This window comes from Schistocerca americana, chromosome 4 (genome assembly GCF_021461395.2).
Source record: "Schistocerca americana isolate TAMUIC-IGC-003095 chromosome 4, iqSchAmer2.1, whole genome shotgun sequence".
Classification (NCBI taxonomy): domain Eukaryota; kingdom Metazoa; phylum Arthropoda; class Insecta; order Orthoptera; family Acrididae; genus Schistocerca; species Schistocerca americana.
Window position 1 is genome coordinate 524,801,892 of NC_060122.1, and position 16,177 is coordinate 524,818,068.

General features: G+C 44.7%; 1 protein-coding gene across 2 annotated transcripts in view; it reads left to right on the plus strand.

Annotated features, from left to right (window-relative positions):
- Positions 1-16,177, plus strand: part of LOC124612880 — a 265,723-nt gene that overhangs the window by 173,434 nt on the left and 76,112 nt on the right. For both annotated transcript variants that reach the window (XM_047141326.1, XM_047141327.1), the window contains exon 2: positions 12,819-12,947. In XM_047141326.1, the coding sequence (XP_046997282.1) occupies positions 12,819-12,947 (129 nt within the window). The remainder of the gene's footprint in view (positions 1-12,818; positions 12,948-16,177) is intronic.

The window sequence follows — 16,177 nt, forward strand, 5'->3', positions numbered from 1 at the left end:
AGCGTCCGTACAAGTCCCAATTTTTTCACAGTCTAATTTTTTTCACAGTCCAATCAATCCACTGTCACGACTGATGGTGATGGTGATGGTGATGGTGATGATGGTGATTGTGAAATGATGAGGACAACATAAACACCCAGTCACCGGGCAGAGAAAATCCCCAATCCGTCCGGAAACCCAACCCGCGGAATAGAAAAGCAACTACAATTGTTTAATAGTGGAAAAGCATCGGGACCAGATGAGCTACCTACAAGATTCCACAGATATTCTGCGAAAGGACTTGCTCCCCTCCTAGCAGCAGTTTAATAGTAAACGACTGTAGCAACGAAGGGTATCTACGAGTAATGACTGGAAGAAAGCGTACGACAGTCTCGTTTTCCAGAGGGGCTGCACGACAGATGCATACAATTATAGACCTGTATCGTTGACGTCAATCAATTGTATAATTAGGAACATGTTTCATGCGCAAGAATTATGACTCTGTAGGAGAACGAAAATCTCCTATATAAAAATAACATGAGTTCCGCAAACAGAGATCTTTTGACTCAGCTCGCTCTGTTTCTCCATGAGATCTATAGCGCTCTAGAAAGTGGCGCTCAGGTTGATGACATGTTCCTTGACTTCAGGAAGGCATTCAGCACCGTCCCGCACTGCCGGTTAGTGAAAAGATACGAGAATATCGTGTATCGGACCAGATTTGCGACTGGATTCAGGCGTTCCCTGGCGATAGGACTCAACATGTCGCTCTTGGCAGAACGACATCGACTGATGTAGAAGTGGTTTCCGGAGTATTCCAGAGAATTGTGACAGGGCTGTTATTGTTTACAATGTCTGCTTACTCCTTAAAGATCTAGTGGAAAGCGTCGGATGCTCTTTAAGATTGTTCGCAAATGATCCGGTTGTCTATAACAAAGTATCTATTTGTAGAATGACCTATAGAGAATTGACGGATGGCGCAGGGTTGGCAGTTGACCCTGAACGTAAATAGATCTAACATGTTTAGCATACATAGAAAAAAGGCACTACTGTACAACTACACTGCTAATAAGGAACTGCTGAGAACAATATCTACTGTAAAATAACTAGAAGTAACTATTCAGACCGAGCTTAAATGGAATGAACACACAAAACAAACAATAGGAAAAACCGGAGTCAGGCAGAGATACACAAGAACAGTCTTAATGAAATGTAACTCACACACGAAGGAAGTAGCTTACAAGGTACTTGTTATCCTTGAGCACTGTTCATCAATATAGGATCCTCACCAAGGAGGATTGATAGGGGAGATAGAGAAGATCCAACGAAGAGCGGCGCGTTTCGCCACAGGATCGTTTAGTCCGCGCCAGAGCTTTAGAGAGACGCTCAATGAATGACAGTGGCAGACGATACAGCAGATGCGTTATGAATCACGAAGATGTTTACTATTGATATTTCAAACGATTACTTTCCAGGAAGAGTCGGACAGCATGTTACTTCTTCCCACGTATATATTAATCACCACGACGAGAAAATTCAAGAAATTAGAGCTAATACAGAAATTTCCCGGCAATCATTTTTTCATGCGCCGTTGGTGAATGGAACAGCGAACAGAATGGGGGAAATCAGTTTGTGTTGCGAGAAGTACCCTCGGCCACACACCATTAGGTAGCCTGCGGAGAATGATGTAGATGTAGAAAAATACCTAAAGACTCATTCGTTTTAGCTGTGCATGTAAAAAAATGAAAAAAAATGATTCTCTGCAGCAATGACTTGTTTATTATGTTTCAGAAATCCTGTCTTACTAATTCTTGTGTTAGCGGACGGGTGTTGCAAAGGTTGGGTAGGGGGACGGATGAAGGGGGGGGGGGGTAGGTGAAAGATGTTTCCTACCTGAATCTAATATGGAGAAATCAATTACAAGATATATTGTTTTCATGCATTCCGCCTGAGAATCGTTCCTGGCTTCGTGTTGCCTTCTCGGCCCTGGTGAGCACGGGTACAAGAAATACGGCGAGCCACCATTCACCTGTACAGTAATTCCTTCACGTCAAGAGTCGTGCCGTTCCTCGTTCCGGTACTTTGGGCACTCACAACAAAGCCCCTCTGTAGTAGGAAATCCATTGTCATTGTCGGGCGGTTCACCAGCAACCGCTTCCGCGCCCCTCGACTAAACAAGCGTTCCATGCTCCAGCCATCCGTTTGACAGCTGGCGGGTGAGAGACTCCGCTTCCGCCGAAGCCCCCGTAATGGCTATCGCGTTTCGTTTACACGGCCGTCTGAAAGGATCCTTTTAGACCGCAAACAAAACAGTGCGTCAGCTTTCGCTCCCACTCCTTTGGCTTCGAAGGAAGGTGCACAATACCCGATTCAGAAATCTGGATAAGCCTTCTCATGATGACAGTGCAACGAAAGTTTTGTCAGCTGTAAATTCACTTCTCTTACGCAACGCACTCTAATTCTGTTACCTCTACATGGAGCTGTCACCGAAACTGCACTATAATTCGTATCACAACAATTCATTTCAGTTCTTATTGAACACTTCTTATTACGAGTTGACATAGCTAAATAATGAAGTTACTATCACAGCAGCAAGACCAGGGCTGTATTTAGAATCTGCAGACTCCTGAACGTGTGATCCAGGCCCCCATGAGAAATTTTGTGATAACCAACAAGCAAAAGTAGCACTTAACAGCAGTTTTCGAATCGAAAACTTAAAATGCAGCATTTATAGTTTATTATTTATCTATATAAAGTTTTAATTTACAATTCATGATTTAATAAACTGATGAAATTTTTAAAATATTTAAACATGATTTGTTAATATCGCTATGAAGTACATCCTCTCAACAAGTATGTCCACTTTTGATAAACAACGCTGCCTGAAAAAAAAGTGACAAAAGTTATGAGTTGGTGATATGCACATATAACGATGGCACTAGTATCACGTACATGACGTATAAAATGGCACTGCATTGGCGGAGCTGTCGTCGGCAGTCGGGTGGTTAATGCGAAAAAGTGTCCGATGTGATTATGGGTGCACGACGGGAGTTAGCAGACCTTTAATGCGGAGTGGTAGTTGGAGCATGCAACACTCCATTTCCGAAATCGTTATAGAATTCAGTATTTCGAGAGTACCAAATTTCAGGCATTACCTCTCACTAGGGACAACGCTGTTGTCGACGGCCTTCGCTTAACCACCGAGAGCAGCGGCGTTTGAGTAGTGTTCTCAGTGCTGACGTACAAGCAACACTGCGTGAAATAACCACTGAAATCAATGTGGGACGTACTACGAACGTATCCGTTGTAACAATGCGGCGAAATTTGACGTTAATGAGCAGCAGACGACCAACGCGAGTGCCTTTGCTATTAGCACGACATCGCCTGCAGTGCCTCTCTGGGCTCGTACATTATCGTCTCGACCCTAGACGACTGGAAAACCTCGGTCTCGTCACATGATTCACGATTTCAGTTGGTAAGAATTGATGGTAGGATTCGAGTGTGGCACAGACCAGGACTGTCGATATTTTTAAAAATATCGGGAATCTGATATGTATATAGATATTTAGGAAGATATTGCTATCGGCCCTCGACACGTTGAGGAAAAGTATCGATATATTGACGGAAATGTTATGAACATACCGACTTCACACTGTAAATTCATTGCCGGTTTTAGAGCTGTATGTTTAAGTATTGATTTATTATCAGATATTCTGTACATCAACAAACTAGTAGCCTGCGTGTCTCCTTTAATTCAACAATTCCCGTCAATTCAACAAGAATTGAAAGGAAAACGATGCACGTCCAAGCTTTGCGATAACCACTTTGCTAACAATGGTAACTACATGTAAGTGACAATAAAATGTCTCCAATGGGTCCGTCGCTCGGTTTCATCACATATCGGATTTGTGCGGAACACTTCATGTCGACTTCCCTGCATCCCCCCCCCCGCCCCCCCCCCCCCCCAACGTCAGCACTTGTGGCGTCATAATTGCGTGGTGAAGCTAAACGTTACAGTTCAGTTTCTACAGCTTTTACCCCCCCCCCCCCCCTCACACCTCACACACACACGTCTTCATCCACCGCTAAGGCCAATCTTGTCATTTGGATTTTTGTTCAGCATTTTCAGCAACTATTTTTGAAGAATGCCTATGTGGAGAAAACAGCGTATTAGTTGCCTTAAAAATTGTTTTTTAACGCAATTGGTGTGCTGTTTCTTCACATCAGAAATCTTGTTATTCCATTCTCATCACCACACTGAAGTGCAATCGAACTACTTCTTTTGTGTCACGTACAGTTGCTTCACGCAGTCGAAGATGAAGACCGGATGTGATGAAATCTCAAAAAGTAGTAAGACTCCTTCACACGGTGAAAGTAAATTGTTCTATTACTATTTCAAAAGAACAACTTCAAGTACGTACCGAAGATTGTGAAAAACATATAACATAAAATAAAAATATCGGCACTAGATATACCCATTGTGATATCGATTATTCAGGAAAAATGTCGCCGATAATTATATCGATAACATTTGGAAAAAATATTGATATATAGATATCTTATCGACAGCTTTAGCACACACCGCAAGAAGAAGTCATGGGCCGAAATTGTCAACGAGGCAATGTGCCAGCTGCTAGTTGCTCCATAGTGTGTGGGGTGTTTTTACATGGAAAATACTGGGTTCTGGTTGTGTTCGGCTACTTGGAAACAATTTGCAATCATTCATGGACTTCATTTTCCCAATCAATGATGGAATTTTTATGGGTGACAATGTTCCATGTCAGTGGGCCACAGTTGTTTGCGATTGGTCTGAAGAACATTCTGGACGATTCGAGAGAATGATTTGGCCACCCTGAGCGAATCCCCTCGAACATTTATGGTACATAATCGAGAGGTCAGTTCGTGCACAAATTCCTACAGCGGAAACACTTTCGCAATTGTGGGCGGCTATAGAGGCAGTGTGGACTTCCAACGATTTGTTGAGTTCATGTCACGTGCAGTTGCCGTACTAAGTCGTGCAAAAGAAAGTCCGACACGATATTAGGAAGTATCACCTCATTGGAAAGGGCGTCAGGTGTTGGCTGGTCAGTGTGAAGGAGACATGCTCTTGAGATGGCGGTGCTTGTTTTCCGCATCTGACAGTTTGAAAGGGCCCTCATTATGGACATACATTTTGCCTGCTTGTCGAATCGTGTAATATTGATATTTGTGGGTCATTCAGATGTGACAGTGGCCCGATGTCGGACTGTACGGAAATACAAGAACAAGAATACTCAACGTCAAAGTACCAGTACACCACATCTGATCACGACAAGCGGGGATCGCCGTACTGTAGAGTAAGCACACCGCAACTTCTTCATATCTGCGCCTGCAACCCGGGAACACGCAATGGACACCCTGAAACTCACCGCACCATTGGTGAGAGACTGGAATTGGCGTGCCAAAGGTAGGGTGCTGTTAACACCACAACACAAACGGCTGAGTTTGGAGTGGTGTCGCGACTGGCAAGAGCGATTCTGCACTGCCCCAGACGAGCGTCTTCGGCGGGTATGACGCTATGTTTCAGGAAGTTCATTGCGTGTTCCCGGGTGGCAGGCGCAGATATGAAGAAATTACGGTGTACTTAGTGCACAATACGGCTATCCTCGCTTGTCGTGATCAGATGTAGCCTACTGGTACCTTGCCGACGAGTATTCTTGTCCTCGTATTTCCACACCGTCCAACATCGGGCCACTGTCACATCTGAATTACCCACAAATCTGAATATTACACGATTCGACGAGTGGGCCAATGTTCGAATGCTTTGGAACGGCAGAACGAGGTTCCCCCTAGCGCCATGGCGTGGGAAGCCAAAGTGTATGACTTCAGGTTAAGGCTGTTAATGATTGAAAGAACTCTAACAGCACAACAGTAAGTCAAGGACATTCTGCGTTCTCGTGTAATACTTGCCATGCGACAGTATTGTGGTGCCACTTATCGACAAGGCAGTTCTGGTCCACACATGGCACATGTTTTTTAAACTGTCTGCCCCTTGTTGAGATAGTCCCGTGACCAGCAAGATCCCCAGATTTTCCCCCAATAGAACATGGTGGCACCTGGTCGGGCGTCAACGCCGTCCCAGTGACAGTATCGAGGATGCCAAAAACGAGCTACAGCAGTTGGCGGCCAGCTTGCCTCAGGAGACGTTACTAGGGATTTATTATACCCTTCCCAAACGAATCAGTACATGTACCCAGGCCAGAGGGATGCAACGTCATACGGTATATGGGCGTATACTGCCAAGTTCTTTGCAGTGTTTTCCAATTCAGAAATTACTGAAACAACATCACATACCAACTCAACTTGTAATGTGTCACATCGCATCCTCCTCCCCTTTTTGGATGATTTACTTTTTTGTCTGGCGGTGTGTTTCAAAATTAAATAGGAGGTCAATGTCCGTGCATAAAACAGTGTTTGTGTTTTAAAAATAACCTAGTAATGAAAGGTAAATATGTTTGTTAGCCAATTGCAAGATAACAAAATGAATGTAGGAACCAAGTAAATTCTATTCATATTTAATTTAAATACAGTTCTTTCCAAAACAGTTACCTTTAAGGTGAAAATTCCAAATGATCTAGATGGGTAATTGGCTCTCACCTACACTTCATACTGATGAAATTACTTATGATATTCTCGTAATGTAGCTGTCTTAAAATATCACTTTCAGTAATGAGTGAAGCCAAAACTTTGATGCTGTATTCTAACTTGAGAGTTCGAAAACTGTTTTTTTAACCAACTTCTATTTTGAAAATAATCTTTCTTCCTTGTCATTTGTGGTAATATGTGTCAGTTTCATTCTTAGAGCGACCTCAGTATTAGTCACAGTGTTTGATCTTTTCCAAGGAGTTTGTACACCCATCTCTCCGAACTATTTTTTAGTTTTCAACATTATCATTTCATAACTTGTGTAAAAAAACTCGCTTCTGAGATACACTCCTGGAAATTGAAATAAGAACACCGTGAATTCATTGTCCCAGGAAGGGGAAACTTTATTGACACATTCCTGGGGTCAGATACATCACATGATCACACTGACAGAACCACAGGCACATAGACACAGGCAACAGAGCATGCACAATGTCGGCACTAGTACAGTGTATATCCACCTTTCGCAGCAATGCAGGCTGCTATTCTCCCATGGAGACGATCGTAGAGATGCTGGATGTAGTCCTGTGGAACGGCTTGCCATGCCATTTCCACCTGGCGCCTCAGTTGGACCAGCGTTCGTGCTGGACGTGCAGACCGCGTGAGACGACGCTTCATCCAGTCCCAAACATGCTCAATGGGGGACAGATCCGGAGATCTTGCTGGCCAGGGTAGTTGACTTACACCTTCTAGAGCACGTTGGGTGGCACGGGATACATGCGGACGTGCATTGTCCTGTTGGAACAGCAAGTTCCCTTGCCGGTCTAGGAATGGTAGAACGGTGGATTCGATGACGGTTTGGATGTACCGTGCGCTATTCAGTGTCCCCTCGACGATCACCAGTGGTGTACGGCCAGTGTAGGAGATCGCTCCCCACACCATGATGCCGGGTGTTGGCCCCGTGTGCCTCGGTCGTATGCAGTCCTGATTGTGGCGCTCACCTGCACGGCGCCAAACACGCATACGACCATCATTGGCACCAAGGCAGAAGCGACTCTCATCGCTGAAGACGACACGTCTCCATTCGTCCCTCCATTCACGCCTGTCGCGACACCACTGGAGGCGGGCTGCACGATGTTGGGGCGTGAGCGGAAGACGGCCTAACGGTGTGCGGGACCGTAGCCCAGCTTCATGGAGACGGTTGCGAATGGTCCTCGCCGATACCCCAGGAGCAACAATGTCCCTAATTTGCTGGGAAGTGGCGGTGCGGTCCCCTACGGCACTGCGTAGGATCCTACGGTCTTGGCGTGCATCCGTGAGTCGCCGCGGTCCGGTCCCAGGTCGACGGGCACGTGCACCTTCCGCCGACCACTGGCGACAACATCGATGTACTGTGGAGACCTCACGCCCCACGTATTGAGCAATTCGGCGGTACGTCCACCCGGCCTCCCGCATGCCCACTATACCGCCCTCGCTCAAAGTCCGTCAACTGCACATACGGTTCACGTCCACACTGTCGCGGCATGCTACCAGTGTTAAAGACTGCGATGGAGCTCCGTATGCCACGGCAAACTGGCTGACACTGACGGCGGCGGTGCACAAATGCTGCGCAGCTAGCGCCATTCGACGGCCAACACCGCGGTTCCTGGTGTGTCCGCTGTGCCGTGCGTGTGATCATTGCTTGTACAGCCCTCTCGCAGTGTCCGGAGCAAGTATGGTGGGTCTGACACACCGGTGTCAATGTGTTCTTTTTTCCATTTCCAGGAGTGTATTTTTATAGGTCTTATTACAGTCTGAGATGCTACAGATTATATCTCTTTCTTTATTTCTTTTAAATTTTATGAAGCCTAGGTACTTAGTGCGTATGTGCTGTTTTGAGCAAGACCGTATCAAAGAAATATTCATTGTACATTAAAAAGGAGAAAAGAAATTTTGAGGAAGACCGTGTAAAAAGAATTGTTGTAAATTAGAAAGGAGAAAAGAAAAAGATAGCACTTCAGGTTTGCTAGGGTCTTGTTACAATTTATACAACGCGGAATTCGGCTAGACAGGCCGCATTGTGCAGTACACGTCGGTGCATTAAGCTGTCGTCTGAGAATGAATTTTATCTGGGAAGTGAGAGGTCCTATTCCCGTCCAATAACTCGCATTAGATTTTTTGTCGTTTTCCGAAATCGCTTCAGGTGGATTGTAGAGTGTTCCATAATAGCTTTCTTGTCTACTGATTGTAATGTCGGCGAAGCGTTTCGGTCTAATTTTTTGTTCTCGCCTACTTACGGTCACTGGCTTCTACATCAGTACGTTCACCATGTTAAACGTACTCTTCCTTTCGTATACCGCCCCTCGGTGAGATAACGTTGTTTTTTGTCTGTCGATGATAATAATCCTTCTTCAAAGATTGTTTTAAATAATTGTGGTGCATATACACATCTCCCATAATTATAGTTCCAGATCTAGTCCCCATGGCGTCCGCATGTACCTTCTTTGGCAAATGTCCCCTGAATCTGTCATCAAGCTCCTTCTCCCCGTATTACTTCACTTCCAACTCTTCAGTCATTTAAAATTACCAGACGCTGTTACTCAGTAAAGAGGAGTACACAGCCAACAGTTGGAAAAATCATCACTTTCGTAAAATTTTAAATACCTTAATTATTCATTTTAAACGCCATTGGTATTTTGTAAGAGTGATTTAAGTCGGATGGAAGTACTGATAGACTTAAATCTCTGAGGCTGGGGTATGCGTTAGGCTTTCCCAGATATCTCACTTGGCAAGGGCTTCGTCCACAGAACCCCAAATCCGAGTACGAGTCTGCTCAACTGCAAGACCTTTGTAAAATCGTTCAATGTGCTGTTATAATGGGCGTCTTTCAAACGTTGTGAAGCTAGAGTAAAAGATACGAACTGCTTTTTTTTCGGGTACTTTGTTTCGTATGACTAAAATCGACATCGGTACCATAATATTTTTATAACAACATTTTAATCTGTTGGACTGTTATCGCTAAACATGTCCATCTTCAGCTTCACATCATAGAAACCAAGTCAGCATGTCAACACGTACATACTCTGGGACAAAAATCTCAACACCAAAAAATTATTAAGGTACAGTAAGGAACTTTCGGGAATACATTACACTAGATAATGTATTTAAGTGATTAACACTGCCAGATCACACGCTGATGTAAGAGTGAGATAAGCCACTGTAAACGTGGAATGCTGGTACGTTAATCGTCAGAATACTGGCTGCAAGCGTGCAATCATCCATGCATTATGTTGTACAATTACCGGATATCAGTTTGTGCGATGGAGTTCCCTGCCTGTTGCACTTAGTCGGTTTATACAGGGAAGGTTATTGCTATTTGTGGATGACGCTGGAGTAGTTCTTAGCTAATGTTCCATATGTGTTCGATTGGAGACAGATCTGGTGGTCGAGCAGGCCAAGGCAACATGTCCACACTCTGTAGGGCATGTTGGGTATGTGGGCGAGCATTATCCTGTCGGAAAACACCCCATAGGATGCTGTTCATTAATGGCAGAGTAACAGGTCAAATCACCAGGCTGAGATACAAATTTGCAGTCAGGGTGTGTCGGATAACCACGAAAGTGCACCTGCTGTCATACGGAATCGCACCCCAGGCCTTAACTCCGCGTGTAGGCCAATGTGTCTAGCTCGCACACAAAGTTGGTTGCAGGCCTCCTTCTAACCAACACAAGGCCATCACTGCCACCGAGACAGATCCAGCTCCTATCAGAAAACATAAACGGACCTCCACCCTGCTCTCCAATGAGCTCTCGCTGAACATATCTAAAGTCAGAAATAGTGGTGATCTGGAGTCAGTGGAATGCAGGTTGCAGGGCGTCTGAGTCGAAGCTGTCCTTGAAGTAACAAATTAGTAACAGTTTGTTGTGTCACTGTGGTGCCAACTACTACTCAAATTGCTGCTGCAGATGCATTACGAAGCGCCAGAGCCAAGCGCCGAATGCGGTATCTTCCCTCTCGGTAGTGCCGTGTGATAGTCCGGAGCCCAATCTTGCGCCGTACATTCCTGTGAACACCGCTGCCAGCAATAGAGTACAATGGCTACATTCCTGCCAAGTCTTTCTGCAGTATCTCTGAAGGAACGCCCAGCTTCTCGTAGCCCTATTGCACGACCTCGTTCAAACTAAGTGAGGTGCAGATAATGGCGTCTTTGTCGCCTTGAAAACATTCTTGACTAATATCAACTCAGTACCTCCAGTCTCAAAGGCAACTAACGCTCACGACCGTTATAGCACGTATTTAAAGCAAACCTTATTTGCACACTCATAATGGCGCCACTAACGCCGCTCTTATGCGACTGGCATCTTCTAGATGTACATACACGCCTACCAACTTTCTTTTATGTCACACAACTCCTCCTTGGTGTTCCAATTTTATTCCTTCAGTGTATTTTTATCGTACCATAAAAACTTGGTCGACAGTTTTGTGTAGTACCTTAATCGGTAATATTTAAATGGTATACGTTTACGTTTATTGCATCCAAGATGAGCCATATTGTCCTCTACAATTTAGTGAAAACCGCCCTTCGATATATTTATCGCACTCGTTCTTAATATATTTTCGTTGGTTATAGCTTAGTTTAGAGCTTTTCGATTACAATACGTTTCACTTTTCATTATGAAACAGAATACTTTTATTTCTGTAGTAGTTGGAAAAGCCTTTATAGAGAACTTCATAGAAATAGCGGCACAGCAAACCACTGTCCCGCCATCACAAGAGGTCCTTCACACATTCACACTACTGTACAAATGATTCAAATGACTGAGCACTATGGGACTTAACAGCTGAGGTCATCAGTCCCCTAGAACTTAGAACTACTTCAACCTAACAAACCTAAGGACATCACACCCATCCATGCCCGAGGCAGGATTCGAACCTGCGACCGTAGCGGTCGCGCGGTTCCAGACTGAAGCGCCTAGAACCGCTCGGCCACCTGAGGCCGGCACACTACTGTACATTTTGTAAGTAAACACGCAACTCAGGTAAGGTTCAAGTGTTTATTATTACGACTATCATATCAGGCACTTGAAGTGTTGACCTGGAGCGCTGACCATGCAGTAAAGCGATAATAATAATAATGATCGTATGTCATTGTTGGCCGGGAGGCCCCATACGGGGAAGTTCGGCCGCCGTATTGCATGTTCTTTTTAGTCGACGCTACTTCGGCGACTTTGCGCGTCAATGATAATGAAATGATGAAGAACACACAACACCCAATCATCACGAGGCAGAAAAAATTCCTGACCCCACCGGGAATGGAACCCGGGACCCCGCGCGGTGGAAGCAAGAACGCTACCGCAAGACCACGAGCTGCGGACAATAAAGCGATTTCGCGCAGTCACAGCTGGACGTTGGGTGTTCCATGTCATCGGGAGTCATTGCCATTTCCTTGTAAACCTAAACTTTTAGTCTTTCCCGCAGATAAAAGGCCGTAGCTATTACGTTTGGTAAAGGTACAGGTTATTTTCTATCTACCGAACGAGCGATCCAGTTATCGCCAGATACTTGTGGCTATTCAGAGTCTCAACAATATAACAGGCGGACAGGCACCAACATCACGATTCTCAAATAGCCCCCAACAAATGTTGACAGATCAAGGTCGCCGTTTATGCAGATCTCTCGGCCGGCGCGGATTTTCAGCTGAGCAGTAGTGCATGATGCGTCATTTCGAAGTTTTCGTAGACGCCATTCGGAGATTTGCAACCGACTTTGAAGATCACTGTCACTGAGCTGTTGATAGAGCGTAACGTGGAAAGGATGAAACACTCTAGAATTGGTATTCGAATCACACTCGTTTCGCTAACCCTACTCGCACATTCAAGCCGCCTTGTAGTGACCCGTGGATTGTGTGTTATCGCTACCAAGTTGTAGTTGTATTTCTCTCGCTAATGACTGTTGTTTCGTTGGCATATTTTGTCCTTCACACCTGAGCTGAACCGCCCTGGATAACTCAGTGCCTACCGGTGTGGCCGAGAGGTTCTAGGCGCTTCAGTCTGGAACCGCGCGACCGCTACGATCGCAGGTTCGAATCCTGCCTCGGGCATGGATGTGTGTGCTGTCCTTAGGTTAGTTAGGTTTAAGTAGTTCTGAGTTCTAGGAGACTGATGACCTCAGATGTTAAGTCCCATAGTGCTCAGAGCCATTTGAACAAATTGATAACCCGGTGTTTTTCCCTGTTACAGGCAGCAAGTGCGCGCCGCCGTGCGGGCCAGAGGCGGCGTGCAGACATTTCCCCAACAGCACGTCGCTCTGCGTGTGCGTGCACGACGCCTCGCCGGCCGCACCGGGTCGCAAGTGTCCGCGTGTCGCAAGTGAGTATTGCACGCACAAGAGCGCTAACGCTGCTTAAGTAGAGCGCCAGCAACAGAAAATTCCTAAAAAATATCCGTTTGTCGACAAGCTCCATCTTGCTGTTGTTGGTAGACGGCTTGTCTATTACTGACAAGCGCCACTGCATAAGTGGACACAATTTGCTACATACACTTCCGCACAAATTCCCACGAGTTCATCACTGATTAGATGCCGTTTTCAAGTTTCTTCTGCTAGCTTTGTTGGTGTCGACACTAGTTACTGCAGTAGAATAAATGATGACTAGGTCTAAATGTGGGAAAATATAAGTCACTGAAGGTGAGTAAGAAACACAATCCTGTAATGTTCTAAAACAGCATTAGTGATGTGCTACGTGACGCAATAAAGTCGATTAAATATCTAGGCACAACGTTGGAAAGTGACATGAAATGAAACAAGAAGATAACCTACCACTTAGCATTTAACAAGCAGAATTTGTACTTTTTGCCGACGACACAAATGTTATAATAAACACCGTTATAGAATAAGCAACAGAAGGGATAATTAATGATGTTTTTGAAAGAGTTACTGAGTGGTTCTCTGAAAATGGACTCTCCCTTAAGTTTGAGAAAAAACACTATGTTTTCAGTTCCGTACAACAACCATACCAACAATAAATTGATGTAGCACATGAACAGGAGCAAGTAGAAAGTATAGAATGTTCCAAATTTATGGGGGTACATATTCATGAACACTTCTACTGGAAGAAGCATATTACTGAGCTTCTCAGACAATCAAATTCATTTACCTTTGCTCTTTGTATGATTGTTAGACCTGAAAACAAACGAATCAACCTCCTGACATATTTTGCATATTTCCACTCAGTAATGTCTTTCGGAAGAATTTTCTGGGATGATTCATCACTTAGAAAGAAAGTACTGATTGTAAGTAGTAAGAATAAGATGTACTACTCATCCACGGAGGTCACGTAGGTACCTCCATAAGGAGCTAGGCATTTGAACTATATCGTCACAATACTTATGTTCGCTAATGAAATTTGTCATAAATAATCCATCACAGTTTGAGAAGAACAGTGATGTCAATACCTACAATAGTAGAGGCAAAAATGACCTTTATTATTCATTGCTAAAGTTGGCAGTGGCTCAGAGAGGAGTTCAACGGGCAGTGACGAACATTTTTGATCATTTGCCCAGTAACATAAAATGTCTGACACGTAGCAAAACAAGTTTCAAATATAACCTAAAATCATTTCTCCCAGGCAATTAGTTCTATTGCATGGACGAATTTCTATTTAAAAACTGGTAACGTCTAAGGTATTTTAAAAACTAGTTTTTATTTGTATTTGCATGAGTGGGGTTGAACAATAATGTGTTCCTTATTATTAACACTAAACATGCACACGCATTCTGTAAACTGACTCGTTCCACATTTCTATAAAGAAACTAACTAACAAGCATACGAGATCGGTTGTAGGGAAGGCGAATGATCGACTTTGGTTTATTCGGAGAATTCTAGGAAAATGTAGCTTATCTGTAAAGGATACTGCGTACAGAACACTTGGACGACCCATTTCCGAATGCTGACAAAGTGAGATCCTCTCTAGGTCGGGTTTTAAGACATCGAAGCAATTCAGGCTCGAGCTGTTAGATTTGTTACCGATAGGTTCGATCAGCATGCGAATGTTAACGGATATTTTTCGTGACTCAATTGAAACCCCTTAAGAGAAGACGAAGTTCTTTTTGCGAGACACTATTGGGAAAATTAGAGAACCGGCATCTGTGATGGACTGCAGAACGATTCTAATACCGCTAACGCACTTCTCGCCGAAGCACCGTCTAGACAAGATAAAAGAAACGTGGGCTCGTACGGAAGCAAATGGACAATCACTCTTTCATCGCTTCGTTGCGAGTGGAGCAACAAAGAGAATGAATAACGGTGGTACAAGGTGCCCTCAGCATGAACCCTGTAGTGGCTTGCGGAGTTTGTAAGTAATATTTGTAGGCTCTTTTCATTACGGCGTGTGGTCTTCGTCTCGTTACCTTCGGTTATTACTGATATTCATAGGATGACTTCTCGCCAGAAGTTTGCCTATTTTATAACAAGTAACTCTTTCGTGAGTGAACTTTCTTATTTCGGGATGCCTCTTCCAGCCACTGGGTGGACAAGTAAATGCGATTTAAAACAGTGCATTGGGTTTTGTCTGCACAATATTTAGCATGGATGCACATGAATTATGTCGTCATGCTCTCTCCTCTCCAGGGAATTTTGACTCTATATTGCCTCTGCTAAGAAACTCTGGTTTGGTTTCTTCTAATTTCCCAGTACATTTTATATTACCATAACCCTCCCTGCAGCCTTACATACTAGCACGAAACAACAATACCACCCACAACATTAACATCACTACGCACCGAGACACAATGTCACCTGGTAGTATTGCGGGACGTCAAGCGGCAAGAAAAGCATGTAAGTGGAGCAGAGGCAAACGGGGAATCATTGCAAGCGAAGTGTGTCCAGAAAGGAGGAAATACACCGGCGTAGGTGACATCGAGGGAAGGCAGATTCTTATGGGCCTGGGAACGAGCATCCCATAAACGGCGAAGCTGTTCGTGTGGTATTGCCGAGAGCATCTGTAGGAAGTGGTTGAATGTCGGTGAAACCACAACTGGGCAAAAAAGTATTGCACGTCCATGTCTTATCACAGAACGTGGACATCGAAGGCTTGTCTGTTCTGTAGGGCTGGATAGACGGCGATTTGTGGCAGATCCGACGGCAGAGTCAAATGCTGGTGCGGTCACAAGATCACGTCCGTCAGCGCACATTGTCGAACATGGGGCTCCTCGCCAGTGGACGTCTCCTACGTTTTATGTATCCGGGCCGCTGAAATATGTCACTTCAAGGTCACTCCATAGGCGCCTTAAGGTTGGCAGTATGACGGACAAACAAAAGAGGAACGCGAGGTGCTGCTCTTCTGAACGACCTACGGTACAGCAACAAAAGACGGCTCCAGCGTCGACGCTACCATGCTGCCGCCTCTGCGTAAGCATTGTGTGTTCGTGTGCGACGGCCTGTTTCTACATAGTTGTGCTACCGTCTCGACTACAGTTTATGTTTAATAATAGCGCCAAACTGACGTCGTTCACAGAGTGACAATCGGTTGCGTCGTGGAGTTCCGTTAAACAGCGAAGTTTTGGAACTGCTATGAAGGACAGCTGACTTTTACTAGCAAGAA